The sequence below is a fragment of the Camelina sativa genome, chromosome 2 (genome assembly GCF_000633955.1).
Source record: "Camelina sativa cultivar DH55 chromosome 2, Cs, whole genome shotgun sequence".
Classification (NCBI taxonomy): domain Eukaryota; kingdom Viridiplantae; phylum Streptophyta; class Magnoliopsida; order Brassicales; family Brassicaceae; genus Camelina; species Camelina sativa.
Window position 1 is genome coordinate 16,246,572 of NC_025686.1, and position 14,508 is coordinate 16,261,079.

Here is a 14,508-nt window from a genome sequence, read left to right on the forward strand (position 1 = left end):
TTTTCCTTTAAAACCTATAAAACCTTTTTGAAACATATACTTGATAATAGACATTAAAGCCTTGAAATCATGTCAACCTCTTCCTAAAAGTATACTAGGACTAGCTAAAATGGGTAAAATAATTATGTTATCATGTTTAGTTAGGTACTTTGATTACAACCAATCAATTTGGACTCATTTCATATTTTTTTGGTTGAACTCGGCTTAATTTCGGAATTTTTTTTTTACTTTGGTTCAGTTAAAAAAAATATATCACACCCGTCCAAAATTTTTGAGGTTTGGATATAACCCACAATTACACATATATAATAGGGAGAAAAACTAGATTGACCCAAATTAGGAGGTTAATTACTAAAGTAACTCATAAAATGTAAGGGTTAGATAAGTTATTTTTTGCCTAAAATACCCTTTTTACTTTGTTAGGAAAAAAGTCAAATTTACCCTCCCAGAATTTTTTTAAAAAAATCAAAATATTTTCAAAAGTCTGCCGGACTAGTTGTTACAGATAAATTTGTGTATGACAGATTTGTTTTTGCACAACAGGTTTATTTTTGTATGACAGATTTTTTATGACAGACTTATTTTGGACGACTGATTTTTTAGTTACAGTTATGACAGATTTATAATTGATGACAGATTTATTTTTTACGACAGACTTATTTATAAAGACACCACAGACTTTCAGAATATATGACAGATTTGATATAATGTCTAGCAGATTTAATTTCTACAGTTATTTTAGATTTATTTTCTTGATTTAAAATCTATCTTAACATGACAGATTTTTTCACAGACAAATAATTATTAGGTTGACTTCTAGTGATAACATATTTGTTTTAAGTTACGACAGATTTTTAAATTTAACTAAAAATTTGTCGTTTGAAAACGATTTATAACATTTTAAAAAAATTGCTAAAATGACCTATGTGAATACCATATGTTATGACAGATTTGTTTAAGTTATGACAGTTTTTTTGTTTGCTTCCAAAAATCTAGTATTTGATAACAGATTTATTAGATGTAAAATGTATATATAGTAACAACATATTTGTTTTAAGTTATATTTTTTTCAGTCATATTTTTATTAATTATATTTTTTATAAATCATATTATGAATAATATTTTTAAACACATATATTTAAAGCATATATTTCAGTCATACATTTTTATTTTCCTAAATCATATTTAAAAATTAACATCATATTTTAAAATCCTATTTTTATATATTTTATATTATATTTCCATAATCTTATTTTAATATTTTTATATACATTATTTTTAGTAATAATTTTATACATTATAATTTTTATAAAACTTATTTAAACTATATCATCTTAAGTCCATATTTTTAAATCATATCTTTATACATAATATTTTTATAAACAATTTTTTGAATATTAATTTTATAAATTATATTTTAAATCATATTTTATTTTTATAAATTTTATTAGAAATATAAACATCATATTTTAAAATATTTTGTTTCTTCGTTAATCATATTTTTAAATCAAAATATCAAATACTATTTTTTTTTTGGTTTTACGTTTTTTCCAAAAAAACAATTAAAAAAAAACAAATTCCGGATTTTTAGTTTTTTAACCTAAAATTTGTGTCAGTCTAGTCATGGATAGGATAGAGTGTTAATCTAGTAATTAATTGCCAAATTTGTGTCAAACAGCTTAAGAATTAGTTGCAAATCTGGCACACCTTAAAATAAAAAATGATGCAGATGACTTTGTTTTCAAAGAAATCCAAACCAAATAAATAGAGTGACCGTTTCAAAAATATCTATATATACATTTTTGGAGACATTTATGAAATAAATCTTAGAGTTTGAACTTATTTACAATCATGCCATTAATATTAATTTTACAATTATTTTTTATTTTAAATAATCTCAAATTTGGAATTTAACTTAAGAAGATTTTCTCCTATTCAAGTTTCCAAAAGTATCGGACCAACACCCATTAGCATTAAATATTTTATATTTAAGTAATCCATTCTCTAAAAAAACTGTTGATAATAACTTATTTTCATGTGTTTGAAAGCCAAGTGATTAAACTGTTGATAATAACTTTAATTTTAAAAAAATTTGAGGCCCGAACTGATACAAATTGTTAAAAAAAAATTACTTTATTTTTCAGTAGCTAATATATTAATATATAAATTTTTGATCCATACTAATAAGAAACAATTGATATAAATCAAACTTTACAAAAAAAACACTTCACCATTTTAATCGACTTGCACAACTATAAATACAAAAGTGTTAAATGATATAGAGATAAAACAACCAAAATTACAAAGTCAAATTATAGTATACTCATATAATTATAAAAATAAAATATATTATGTAATACTATTATCTCTACAATGTAAATGAAAAAAAAATCACAAAAATATATTTGTTAACTAAATTAAATTTAATGAATAATAAGAATATCCTGTATATAATAAACCACCACAAGTAGACAATAGAAATTATACACTACATAATGTATTGACGTAAAACTATAGTAGATTTAAAAATACAAAATATATCATATACATATATAGTTAATATAATAAAGAATTTTTATTTTATATTTCTAAACAAAAATATAGTTCCGTGGTGTACCGCGGGTGAATATCTAGTGTAATACAAAGAGAGATGTATTCAAGGGCATACAAGGCTAATATTATTACAACTTACACCAAATAAAAAAGCTACGCGTCGCTTGAACTACCCAAGGAGGTTGTGAATACTAAATATATAATATATACCATATTACATAATAAGATTCAGCTATACTAAATATATAATATATACCATATTACATAATAAGATTTAAGTAAATATTATGTGGTTGTATGTGACTCATCGGTAAAATTGCTATGCCTATTAACATATATGACTCATCAGTTTTATACTCTTAGTAAAACTGGTTTCAAAATCAGTCAGAAATCTTACTTTAAAAATGTATTAATCGAATATGATCGACTGATTTTACGCTCTCTTTTTTTTCTATATTATCTCCTTTTCATAAATTTTTTTTTTTTATCTGTTGAATTGTAAACAGACATGTATGGCTTTCAATTTTTACAAACACTACATGCTAGATATTTATTAAGTCTTATTCATATTTGATTTACATATATTGGGTACGTATGCATACAAAAAAATATCATAGAATTGTTTATTTGAAACTAAACATGAAATTACTAAAGAAAAAAAAATCAAATGTATAAGTTATAAAACATATATATTCATACTTTTTCTCCTATTGTTTAGTATAACTTATATTAGATCACCTATTCTTTGAGTTAGTTATGATTGAAATATCTTTTAACCTATATTGAGACATGTAAATTGGAAATATAACATTATGAAACAATATATGTAGAGATGATATAATATCTTATTTAAACCATATTGAACATTGTCAATCATATCCAGTTGCATATTAATAGAGACAACAACATACACGTTCCAGATTGACTCCTGAAGGTACACACAAAGCACCATGAGAAGGTGCTTTTAGTCCACATCTTTGGAAACAATCTTCCCTCTTGTGACATGGTCCTCTGTATTTACAGTCGTCGTCTGAATCATCCATAATCCCTGTAAAATTAATCAAAAATACAAAAATATAATAATTATAAGATTTATAATAATTACATTAGTTATAAAAATGATGATAATTATATGTATACTGAAAAAAATTGCATATCTTGACTATGGGAATACAAAATCTTACGAATAGATTGAACATTTACGATGAGAGAAATGATCAAGAGAATAGCAACAAAATGAGATTTTGGAGGCGTCATCTTTCTAGAAAAATGTTTACAAAAGAATTATTATGAAATATTTTGTAAAACCACTTAGTGAGTAAAAAGAGAGTTGATTGTTCTTATATAGATGAGTTTCAAATGTTAATAATACCATATTGCATTAAATCTAATTAATATATACCATAAAATTTTGTTTGACTTAAGATTTTTTTTTAACGTTAATTACAATGATTTATCAACAAAAATCTTCGACAAAATCTTTGGTCAACTACAGTTTTACAAAATTTGATAATATTTACTTAATTTTGTAAGTGGTTTAAACATTTGTTTGACTCTTGTCCAAGAAAAAAACAAACTTTTGTTTGACTTAAGATTTGTGTGAACCGTTGGGAAGGAAGGTAATTGTAATATGTTGTCTCTAAAAGTATGCAACTGAACCTAATTGAAAACATGTGTTTAATACGGTCTAAATAAATTATTAGGATCTAGTTATATATTGCTCCATGTTACTTTTTGCAATTTACATATCAAGATCAATTAAATAAAAGCATAACTAACAAAATTTAAAAAAAAAAAAAAAAAAAGTAATTCTAACATGAATTATGTTAAATTTAAAGTATGGTAAAAAAATTTAAATTTCTTCTTTGGTGCACATAGCTTACATCTATTACTGAAAGTAAATAGTTTCTAACTTCAGCTCTCGCTCTATTTACGTCGGAGAGGAGGGATTTGCATTTAGATATCCATTCGAGTAGTTTAATATATATTTTTTTAGATTTTGGTTCGGGTTTGAATATACATTAAACACTCATTATATTATATATGTGTAATAGTGGGTTATATCCAAAACCTTAAAATTTTCGGACGGGTTTGATATTTTTTTTTTCGGACGGGTTTGATTTCAAGGCTTTAATGTTTATTATCAAGTATTTTAGGTTTTAAAAAGGTTTTATAGATTTTAGAGGAAAAGTACCAAAAGACAAAGGAAAATACGCTTGAAGAAAGATTTGGAGGTTAACAGTACATGACACCTTTGAAGAACTTCCGGAACACACATTTTGACGAATTTGGTGTCTATGTAAAGAATGAAGAGACATGTTTCTCCTGGAAGATGTAACGCCCCGACCGCCACCTCTTAGTGGGCCCCATGTCCACTCCCAGTCTATGGACCCACCTTCTTTAATTGGCTTCACGTCTTCTCATTAGGCCCGTGAGCCTATCTCTATCCTACGACTGGTTTGCTACGTCCGGGAGGCTTTAAAGAATTGTTACCATCCCTACAAATCACCACATGATCTTTCTCTGTGTTTTGTCCTCACTCACACAGTTCCGACAGTCACTTCCCCTAAGGTCACCCATCCTAAGACTACTCCAGAATAAGCACGCTTAACTGTAGAGTTCTCTCAGTACGTTTGACCGAAAAGATAAGTCCACTTTAGTGACATAGGTGGCCAAATCAATTATTTTGAACCTCTCCGCAAGTCTCTTGAACCTGGGTGACACAGAAGATATAGCCGATTTACTAGAACGTGTCGCAAACCGATGAGAAGATAAGTTTGAAGCCAAGTGAACTTTAATTACTAGCCCGATTAGCAATCTTCACGGCGGCCCGGTCCAGCGGAGTCACGATGGTCCAGAACCTTCCTTCTCCCACCCATTCCATGCACACAACATCTAAAAATGCTTTTACCCTTGCAAAACCCTAAGCCTTAAACACCCTATAAATACTCATCTAAACCCAGGTTTTGGTGTGTGTCTTGAAGCAACCCCTATGAGTCGACCAAAAGCAAAGCAGCCACGACCAGAGACCTCTCTCGTTCCTCTCCTTGAAGCCTTGGAGATCACCAAATTCTTTTGTTTTCTATTTCATTTGTTTTTGTTCCTGAAAGAAGAAGATCTTTACAACTTTGTACAATCATTGAAGTAATATTTAAAACCCTTTTCTCTATTTATTCTTTTATGTTTATGGGTTTATTCAACTTTGATTTGATAATTTCCTTAAACATGCTAACGTAGTTTTCTAGTTGGGTTTAAAGGGATAATCAAAGGGGGGGGGGGGATGATCATAGTTTAGGTGACAGGGTTTGTTAGATTTCTATTTCATTTATTCTATACTTTAATTTTAAATCTTTGCTTAATGCTTTAAGTTAGCCTCATGAACTAACTGTGATCCATATTGTGTATGCTTTGCTAACAGCTTTCATTGTGATTGACCTAGCTTAGATGTGAGTCGTGTCATGGAAAGCATATACCACTTACCTATAGAACTTCATGGATTAGAATTGGATCTGTTATAAATGTTTTGATATATGCATCGTTTCATGTGATAGTTGAGTAACAGAGTATATGGAGCAGGAACATTAGCATAAACATATTCAGAACATTTACAAGACATGAGCGTCTATGTAGCAAATTTCTTAACCCATCATAAATTATAGGTATTATAGGCATAGCAATTAAACCCCTTTAAACCCAACTAGAAAACTACGCTAGCATGTTTAAGGAAATTATCAAATCAAAGTTGAATAAATCCATAAACATAAAAGAATAAATAGAGAAAAGGGTTTTAAATATTACTTCAATGATTGTACAAAGTTGTAAAGATCTTCTTCCTTCAGGAACAAAAACAAATGAAATAGAAAACAAAATAATTTTGTGATCTCCAAGGCTTCAAGGAGAGGAAGGAGAGAGGTCTCTGGTCTTGGCTGCTTTGCTTCTGGTCGACTCATAGGGGTTGCTTCAAGACACACACTAAAACCTAGGTTTAGATGAGTATTTATAGAGTGTTTAAGGCTTAGGGTTTTGTAAGGGTAAAAGCATTTTTAGATGTTGTGTGCATGGAATGGGACGGAGAAGGAAGGTTCTGGACCGTCGTGACTCCTCTGGACCGGGCCGCCGTAAAGATTGCTAATCTGTAACGCCCGGAAAACAAATTGGGAATTTGGGGAAGGGGTGTCGATCAACACCAAGAGGAGTGTCGATCGACACCATCAAATTTTTTTTCGACCAGATTCTGTTAATTCATCGTTTTGGTTTGGTCTGGTTCAACTGAAGTGTAAAAATGAAATATTTATAGAGGAAACTCGACCTAGGTCGAGGAAAGAGTTGTTTTGTCCGTTTCTAAAGAGAAAAGAGAGAAGAGAGGGTGTTCTTGAGGGATTTTGGGGATTCTAAGCTGGTTTGGTGAGATATGTTCATGTGGAGTGGAGATCTGGTGCTAGGAACGAAGGGGAAGCTTTCTGGGGTGCTGGATTCATCAATTTGGGACAGAAACTTCCTGCAAACGAGGTGAGTGCATGATCATGGCTTATCTAAGCCTGAGAATCCTTTGTTTTGCTTGATTGGTTGTGTTTTGTGGTGTTGTTCTTGCTTGTGGTGGTTGTGTTATGGTTCTTATAGGTTCCTGAAGCTTTTGGGTGTGTTTGGAACGGATTGGAGGTGATTGGAAACGAAGATTCGATGATCGGCTTCGAGCAGAACGCGTCTGCGGAGTCGGTGTCGATCGACACCAGGTTGGTGGCGGTCGACACCATGTTTGGGCCAGTGTAGATCGACACATACCTGGTGTCGGTCGACACCAATTGTTTGATTCGTGATTTCCTTGTTTGTTGTGTTTGTTTTTGTTGTTTTTTAAACATTGGAATCTCAGTTGCTTGTGTGTATAGCCCAGTAGATGGCAGGATTGCCTCACTAAGTATTTGTGATAATACTTACGCATCTCAATTGTTGTTTGTGGCGTGTAGGTATGTGATGTGGAATCATGGCGATGAGGAGGAGGATGATCTAGGGTCTCGGTTGTGTGTTGTTGGACTTGGTTATATAGTTCATGTTGGAACCTTGGATAGAGTTATGCTAAGTTGATGGATATAATGCTTAGGAATATTATTGCATTGATGATGTGTTGGTTATGTACGTTTGGTATGTTTCCGCTGTGCATATTGGTTGTTATTGGTTTAATGAGGAATTGTGGTTTGGGTGGTTTAATTAAGTAGTATAGGATGCTTAATTATGTATTGTATTTATTTAAAAAAAATGGGTCAGGTCGTTTCAATTTGGTATCAGAGCCTTTACGGTTCTAGAATGGTTAAATGGATGGTTAGAGTGGTTAGGAATTTAATTGAGTGAATTATTTTCCTTTTGCTTGATGCATCATGTTGTGTGATGGAAATGATTATGAGTAGTTAGTCAATTTGCATGTGGTATGGAGTCCTAGTATCATCTTCTTCGATCCTTCAATGAGATTCCACGGTAAGATGTGTGTTTGTGTGCGGTTTTGAATTGTCTACTTAGCTTTCTGTTATGGGTAGTGCGGATGGATAAGGGTGGAGCTGTTGCTGGTCGTGGACGCGGACGTGGTCCGGGATGCGGTCGTGTTCGTGGTCATGGTAGGGGCATAGTCCCAGCAGTGAGTGAGTCTGTTGAGACGAGTGTGACAGCTAAGGGTGTCGGCGAGTCGCAGGACTTCCAGGAGGGGTCCATGAGTGTGGCCGGTGGTGGTACTGATAGGACCGTAGGCGCTGAGGGGGTCGGTGCAGGCGGTGTCGGTGCTCGAGTGGCCGGTGGTGCTAGAGTTCCGGGTATGGGAATCCCAGCAGGTGGGGCCCCTGTGGGAGGTGTGGACCTGACGGGCTTGTTGACACAGCCGTTGGAGCGGATACCGGGAGTGGGTCCGGCTCAGGCTCAGGTAGTGCCACCAGTGGTGGCGGAGGAGCAGCAGCCAGTGGCTGCGGATTGTCTATGCTGAAGGAGATGCATAAACTGGAGACTGTGCAGTTTTCGGGTGGTATGGATCCTACTGCTGCAGATGCGTGGAGGACGAGTGTGGAATGTAACTTCCAGAATCAGAGATGTCCTGAGGAGTTTTGGGTGGACATAGGGGTCCATAACTTGGTTGGTGATGCTCAGGTGTGGTGGAGATCAGTGGCTGCTAGGAGAGTGCAGAGGGAGATGACTTGGACTGACTTTGTGGAGGAGTTCAACCGCAAGTATTTTCCGAGATAGGCGTATTAGACCGATTGGAGGTGCAGTTTCTTCAGCTATCTCAGGGGACTCGGTCAGTGCGGGAGCTGGACGTAGAGTTCAGTCAACTTCTGGCTTATGGGGGTCGGGCGATGGAGCCCGAGGTGGCTCAGATCAGGAGGTTCATGAGGGTGCTTCGTGAGGACTTGAGGGTCCACTGAAGAGGGAGGAGTTATGCTACGAGGGCAGAGCTGGTGGTGACTGAAGCGGAGATAGAGGATGACTTGAGGTCACAGTTAGTGGTGGTCAGCCCAGCGGTTCAGACAGAGGAGACTTTGGAGCAGAACAATCTGAGCAAGGGTAACAAGTCGGAGCAAAGGCATAAGAGGAAGCGGGTAGACACGTCAGGTATGCAGCAAGGTGGGCGAGGGTGCTTCGGATGTTGAAGCAAGAACCACAGGTTGGCATACTGTCCCAAGAAACGAGATCCACAGGAAAATCGTCGATCGTGTTATCATTGTGGAGAGGAGAGGAACATCAGGCCTTTCTGTCCTAAGTTGAGGCAGATGATGGGGGTGCGGCACAACCGAAGGGAGGACCGGGTGCTCAACCCGGAGTTTAGTTTGGCTTCTGTTTCTTTTTATTTCAGCTATGTATTTTCGTTTGGAGTTGTAAACGTTTATTGCACTTGAGGTTTTATTAAAATGCAGTTATTTGGTTTTTGGAATTTTTGGATCTTGTGGAAAAGGAATTCGCTCGGGAATTCTATAAATGGAAAGTTGCCATGCATAGAAAGTTTCTAAAAATAGAAAGTTCTATGATGAATAGTTAGAACTTGTATATTAGTGGAAAGGGTGTTTGTAAACACCGAGGTGTTGAGATGTTAGTAGTGAGGCCCGGGGGTGGCCATGGTAGTGGTGATATTCTCAGAGAGGATATGGGGTTGGTAGGACATTGAGATGTTTTACGCGGATCACGGGACGGTCCAGGTTGGAAAAATGCTTATAGACGTTATGACCGTTTGCTAGAGGGACGGGGGTCCTGAACAACTCATGAGGATATGGAGGTTCTCCTGAGGGGACGGGGGTTCCCTAGATACCAATAGCTCGAGGGACTGCGGTCATGAGGGTGGCAGAGGAGATGGGGGTTCTCCTGAGGGGACGGGGGCTCCCTAGATACCAATAGCACGAGGGACTGCGGTCATGAGGGTGGCAGAGGAGATGGGGGCTCTCCTGGTACTGAGATCTCGAGGGTGATGACCCGAGGGTGAGACGGTATGGCTCAAAGACGGGGGGTCTGAGAGTGTGATCGGTATGGCTTGAAGGTTGCGACCTAAGAGCAGATGAGTTGGTGGCAAAGTGTCAAGGACGTGGAGATAAGCATGGTAACCGGATGTGGATTTATGAGACTGATGGGGGTTCAATCTCAGGGTTACGGTTGAGATCGGAAGCGGATCTCGGGATTGATGGGGGTTCAGTCTCGGGGTTTTCTATGTGTTGACCGGGAGGGTCAGGTGTATGCTGGTCGGGGGGACCAGAGTGGTGATGATTGGGAGAGTATGGTTTGGATTGACCAGTGGGGTCAGGATTGTGTAGACCAGTGGTGTCCTGGTTGCGGTAGACCCAATGGTTAGATGGTGCAAACTGTTACAACGGTGGTTTGATGAGTTTTGTGGATGAGTGGCGGTGTGTTCAGATTCGAGGACAAATATTTTGTTAGAGGGGGAGAATTGTAACGCCCGCGAACCAAATTGGGGATTTGGGGAAGGGGTGTCGATCGACACCAAGAGGAGTGTCGATCGACACCATCAAATTTTGTTCCGACCAGATTCTGTTAATTCATCGTTTTGGTTTGGTTTGGTTCAATTGAAGTGTAAAACCGACGTATTTGTAGAGGAAACTCGACCTAGGTCGTGGAAAGAGTTGTTTTGGCCGTTTCTAAAGAGAAAAGAGAGAAGAGAGGGTGTTCTTGAGGGATTTTGGGGATTCTAAGCTGGTTTGGTGAGATCTGTTCCTGTGGAGTGGAGATCTGGTGCTAGGAACGAAGGGGAAACTTTCTGGGGTGCTGGATTCGTCATTTTGGGACAGAAACTTCCTGCAAAAGAGGTGAGTGCATGACCATGGCTTATCTAAGCCTGAGAGTCCTTTGTTTTTCTTGATTGGTTGTGTTTTGTGGTGTTGTTCTTGCTTGTGGTGGTTGTGTTATGGTTCTTATAGGTTCCTGAGCTTTTGGGTGAGTTTGGAACGGATTGGAGGTGATTGGAAACGGAGATTCGATGATCGGCTTTGAGCAGAACATGTCTGCGGAGTCGGTGTCGATCGACACCAGGTTGGTGTCGGTCGACACTATGTTTGGGCCAGTGTCGATCGACACATACCTGGTGTCGGTCGACACCAATTGTTTGATTCGTGATTTCCTGGTTTGTTGTGTTTGTTTTTGTTGTTTGTTAAACATTGGAATCTCAGTTGCTTGTATGTATAGCCTAGTAGATGGGAGGATTGCCTCACTAAGTATTTGTGATAATACTTACGCATCTCAATTGTTGTTTGTGGTGTGTAGGTATGTGATGTGGAATCATGGCGATGAGGAGGAGGATGATCTAGGGTCTCGGTTGTGTGTTGTTGGACTTGGTTATATTGTTTATGTTGGAACCTTGGATAGAGTTATGCTAGGTTGATGGATAGAATGCTTAGGAATGTTATTGCATTGATGATGTGTTGGTTCTGTATGTTGGTATGTTTCCGCTGTGCATATTGGTTGTTATCGGTTTAATGAGGAATTGTGGTTTGGGTGGTTTAATTAAGTAGTATGAGATGCTTAATTATGTATTGTACTTATTTAAAAAAAAAAAAATGGGTCAGGTCATTTCATAATCGGGTTAGTAATTAAAGTTCACTTGGCTTCAAACTTATCTTCTCATCGGTTTGCGACACGTTCTAGTAAATCGGCTATATCTTCTGTGACACCCCGGTTTTAGAGACTTGCGGAGAGGTTCAAAAAAATTGATTTGGCCACCTATGTCACCAAAGTGCACTTATCTTTTTGGTCAAACGTACTGAGAGAACTCCACAGTTAAGCGTGCTTATGCTCGAGTAATCTGAGGATGGGTGACCGGGAAGTGACTGTCGAAACTGTGTGAGTGAGGACAAAACACAGGGAAAGATCATGTGGTGATTTGTAGGGACGGTAACAAGTCTTTAAAGCCTCCCGGACGTAGCAAACCAGCCGTCGGATAGAGATGGGCTCACGGGCCTAGTGAGAGGACGTGAGGCCAATTAAAGAAGGTGGCCCATGGACTGGGAGTGGACATGGGGCCCACTAAGAGGTGGCGGTCGGAGCGTTACATCTTCCAGGAGAAACATGACTCTTCCTTCTTTACATAGACACCAATTTCGTCAAAATGTGTGTTCCGAAAGTTCTTCAAAGGTGTCACGTACTGTTAAGTTCCGAATCTTTCTTCAAATGTATTTTCCTTTGTCTTTTGGTACTTTTTCCTCTAAAACCTATAAAACTTTTTTGAAACCTAAAATACTTGATAATAAACATTAAAATCTTGAAATCATGTCGAACTCTTCCTAAAAGTATACTATGACTAGCTAAAATTGGTAAAATAATGATATTATCATGTTTAGTTAGGTACATTGATTACAATCAATCAATTTGGACTCATTTCATATTTTTTTGGTTGAACTCGGATTAATTTTGGAAATTTTTTTTTTACTTTGGTTCTGTTAAAAAAATATATCAAACTCGTCCGAAATTTTTAAGGTTTTGGATATAACCCACAATTACACATATATAATATAATGAGTGTTTAATGTATATCCAAACCCGAACCAAAATCTAAAAAAAAATATGAAACTACTCGAATGGATATCTGAATGCAACACAAATAGAGCGAGAGCTGAAGTTAGAGACTATTTCCTTTCAGTAATAGATGTAAGCTACGTGCACCAAAGAAGAAATTTTAATTTTTTTACCCTGTCTGATAAAAAAAGAAGATTCATTTACTCAAACAGCTAAAGAATTAGTGAAAAATCTGGCACACTTTAAAATAAAAAATGATCCAGATGACTTTGTTTTCAAAGAAATCCAAACCAAATAAATAGTGAGCGTTTCAAAAATATGTAATACAAAGAGAGATGTATTCAAGGGCATACAAGGCTAATATTATTACAACTTACACCAAATAAACAAGCTACGCGTCGCTTGAACTACACAAGGAGGTTGTGAATATTAAACATATAATATATACCATATTACATAATAAGATTAAAGAAATTTAGAAGTACGACATATATTATGTGGTTGCTTGTGACTCATCGGTAAAATTGCTATGCCTATCAACATATATGACTCATCAGTTTTATACTCTTAGTAAAACTGGTTTTAAAATCAGTCAGAAATCTTACATATATGACTCATCAGTTTTATACTCTTAGTAAAACTGGTTTCAAAATCAGTCAGAAATCTTACTTTAAAAATGTATTAATCGAATAATGATCGACTGATTTTACTCTCTCTTTTTTTCTATATTATCTTCTTTTCATAATTTTTTTTTTTTATCTTTTGAATTGTAAACAGACGTGTATGGCTTTCAATTTTTACAAACACTATCTGCTAGACATTTATTAAGTCTTATTCATATTTGATTTTCATATATTGGGTACGTATGCACACACAAAAATATCATAGAATTGTTTATTTGAAACTAAACATGAAATTACAAAAGAAAAAAAATCAAATGTATAAGTTATAAAACAAATATATTCATACTTTTTTCTCCTATATATTGTTTAGTATAACTTATGTTAGATCTCCTATTCTTTGAGTTAGTTATGATTGAAATATCTTTTAACCTATATTGAGACATGTAAATTGGAAAAATAACAATATGAAACAATATATGTAGAGATGATATAATATCTTATTTAAACCGTATTGAACATTGTCAATCATATCCAGTTGCATATTAATAGAGACAACAACATACACGTTCCAGATTGACTCCTGAAGGTACACACAAAGCACCATGGGAAGGTGCTTTTAGTCCACATCTTTGGAAACAATCTTCCCTCTTGTGACATGGTCCTCTGTATTTACAATCGCCGTCTGAATCATCCATAATCCCTGTAAAATTACTCAAATTACAAAAATATAATAATTATATATAATAATTACATTAATTATAAAAATGATGATAATTATATGTATACTGAAAAATTTGCATATTTTGACTATACGTCTACAAAATCTTACGAGTAGATTGAACATTTACGATGAGAGAAATGATCAAGAGAAGAGCAACAAAATGAGATTTTGGAAGCGCCATCTTTCTATAAAAAAATTTACAAAAGAATTACTATGAAATATTTTGTAAAACCACTTAGTGAGTAAAACCACTTAGTGAGTAAAAAGAGAGTTGATTGTTCTTATATAGATGAGATTCAAATGTTAATAATACCATATAAACTTTGCATTAAATCTAATTAATATATACCATAAAATTTTGTTTGACTTAAGATTTTTTTTAACGTTAATTACATTGATTTTATCTACAAAAATCTTTGACAAAATCTTAGGTCAACTACAGTTTTGCAAAATTTGATAATATTTACTTAATTTTGTAAGTGGTTTAAACTTTTGTTTGACTCTTGTCCAAAAAAGAATAAAAAAAAAACTTTTGTTTGACTTAATATTTGTGTGAACCGTTGGGAAGCCAGGTACTTGTAATTTGTTGTCTCTAAAAGTATGCAACTGAACCTAATTGAAAAC

At 35.2% G+C, this 14,508-nt stretch overlaps 1 protein-coding gene across 1 annotated transcript; it reads right to left on the bottom strand.

Annotated features, from left to right (window-relative positions):
• LOC109127663 (putative defensin-like protein 270) lies at positions 3,390-3,848 on the bottom strand. The gene is made up of 2 exons (XM_019232840.1): positions 3,738-3,848; positions 3,390-3,601 (listed from the first exon to the last, which is right to left on the bottom strand). The coding sequence occupies exons 1-2, from the start codon at positions 3,808-3,810 to the stop codon at positions 3,444-3,446; spliced, it is 231 nt and encodes a 76-aa protein (XP_019088385.1). The 5' UTR covers positions 3,811-3,848; the 3' UTR covers positions 3,390-3,443.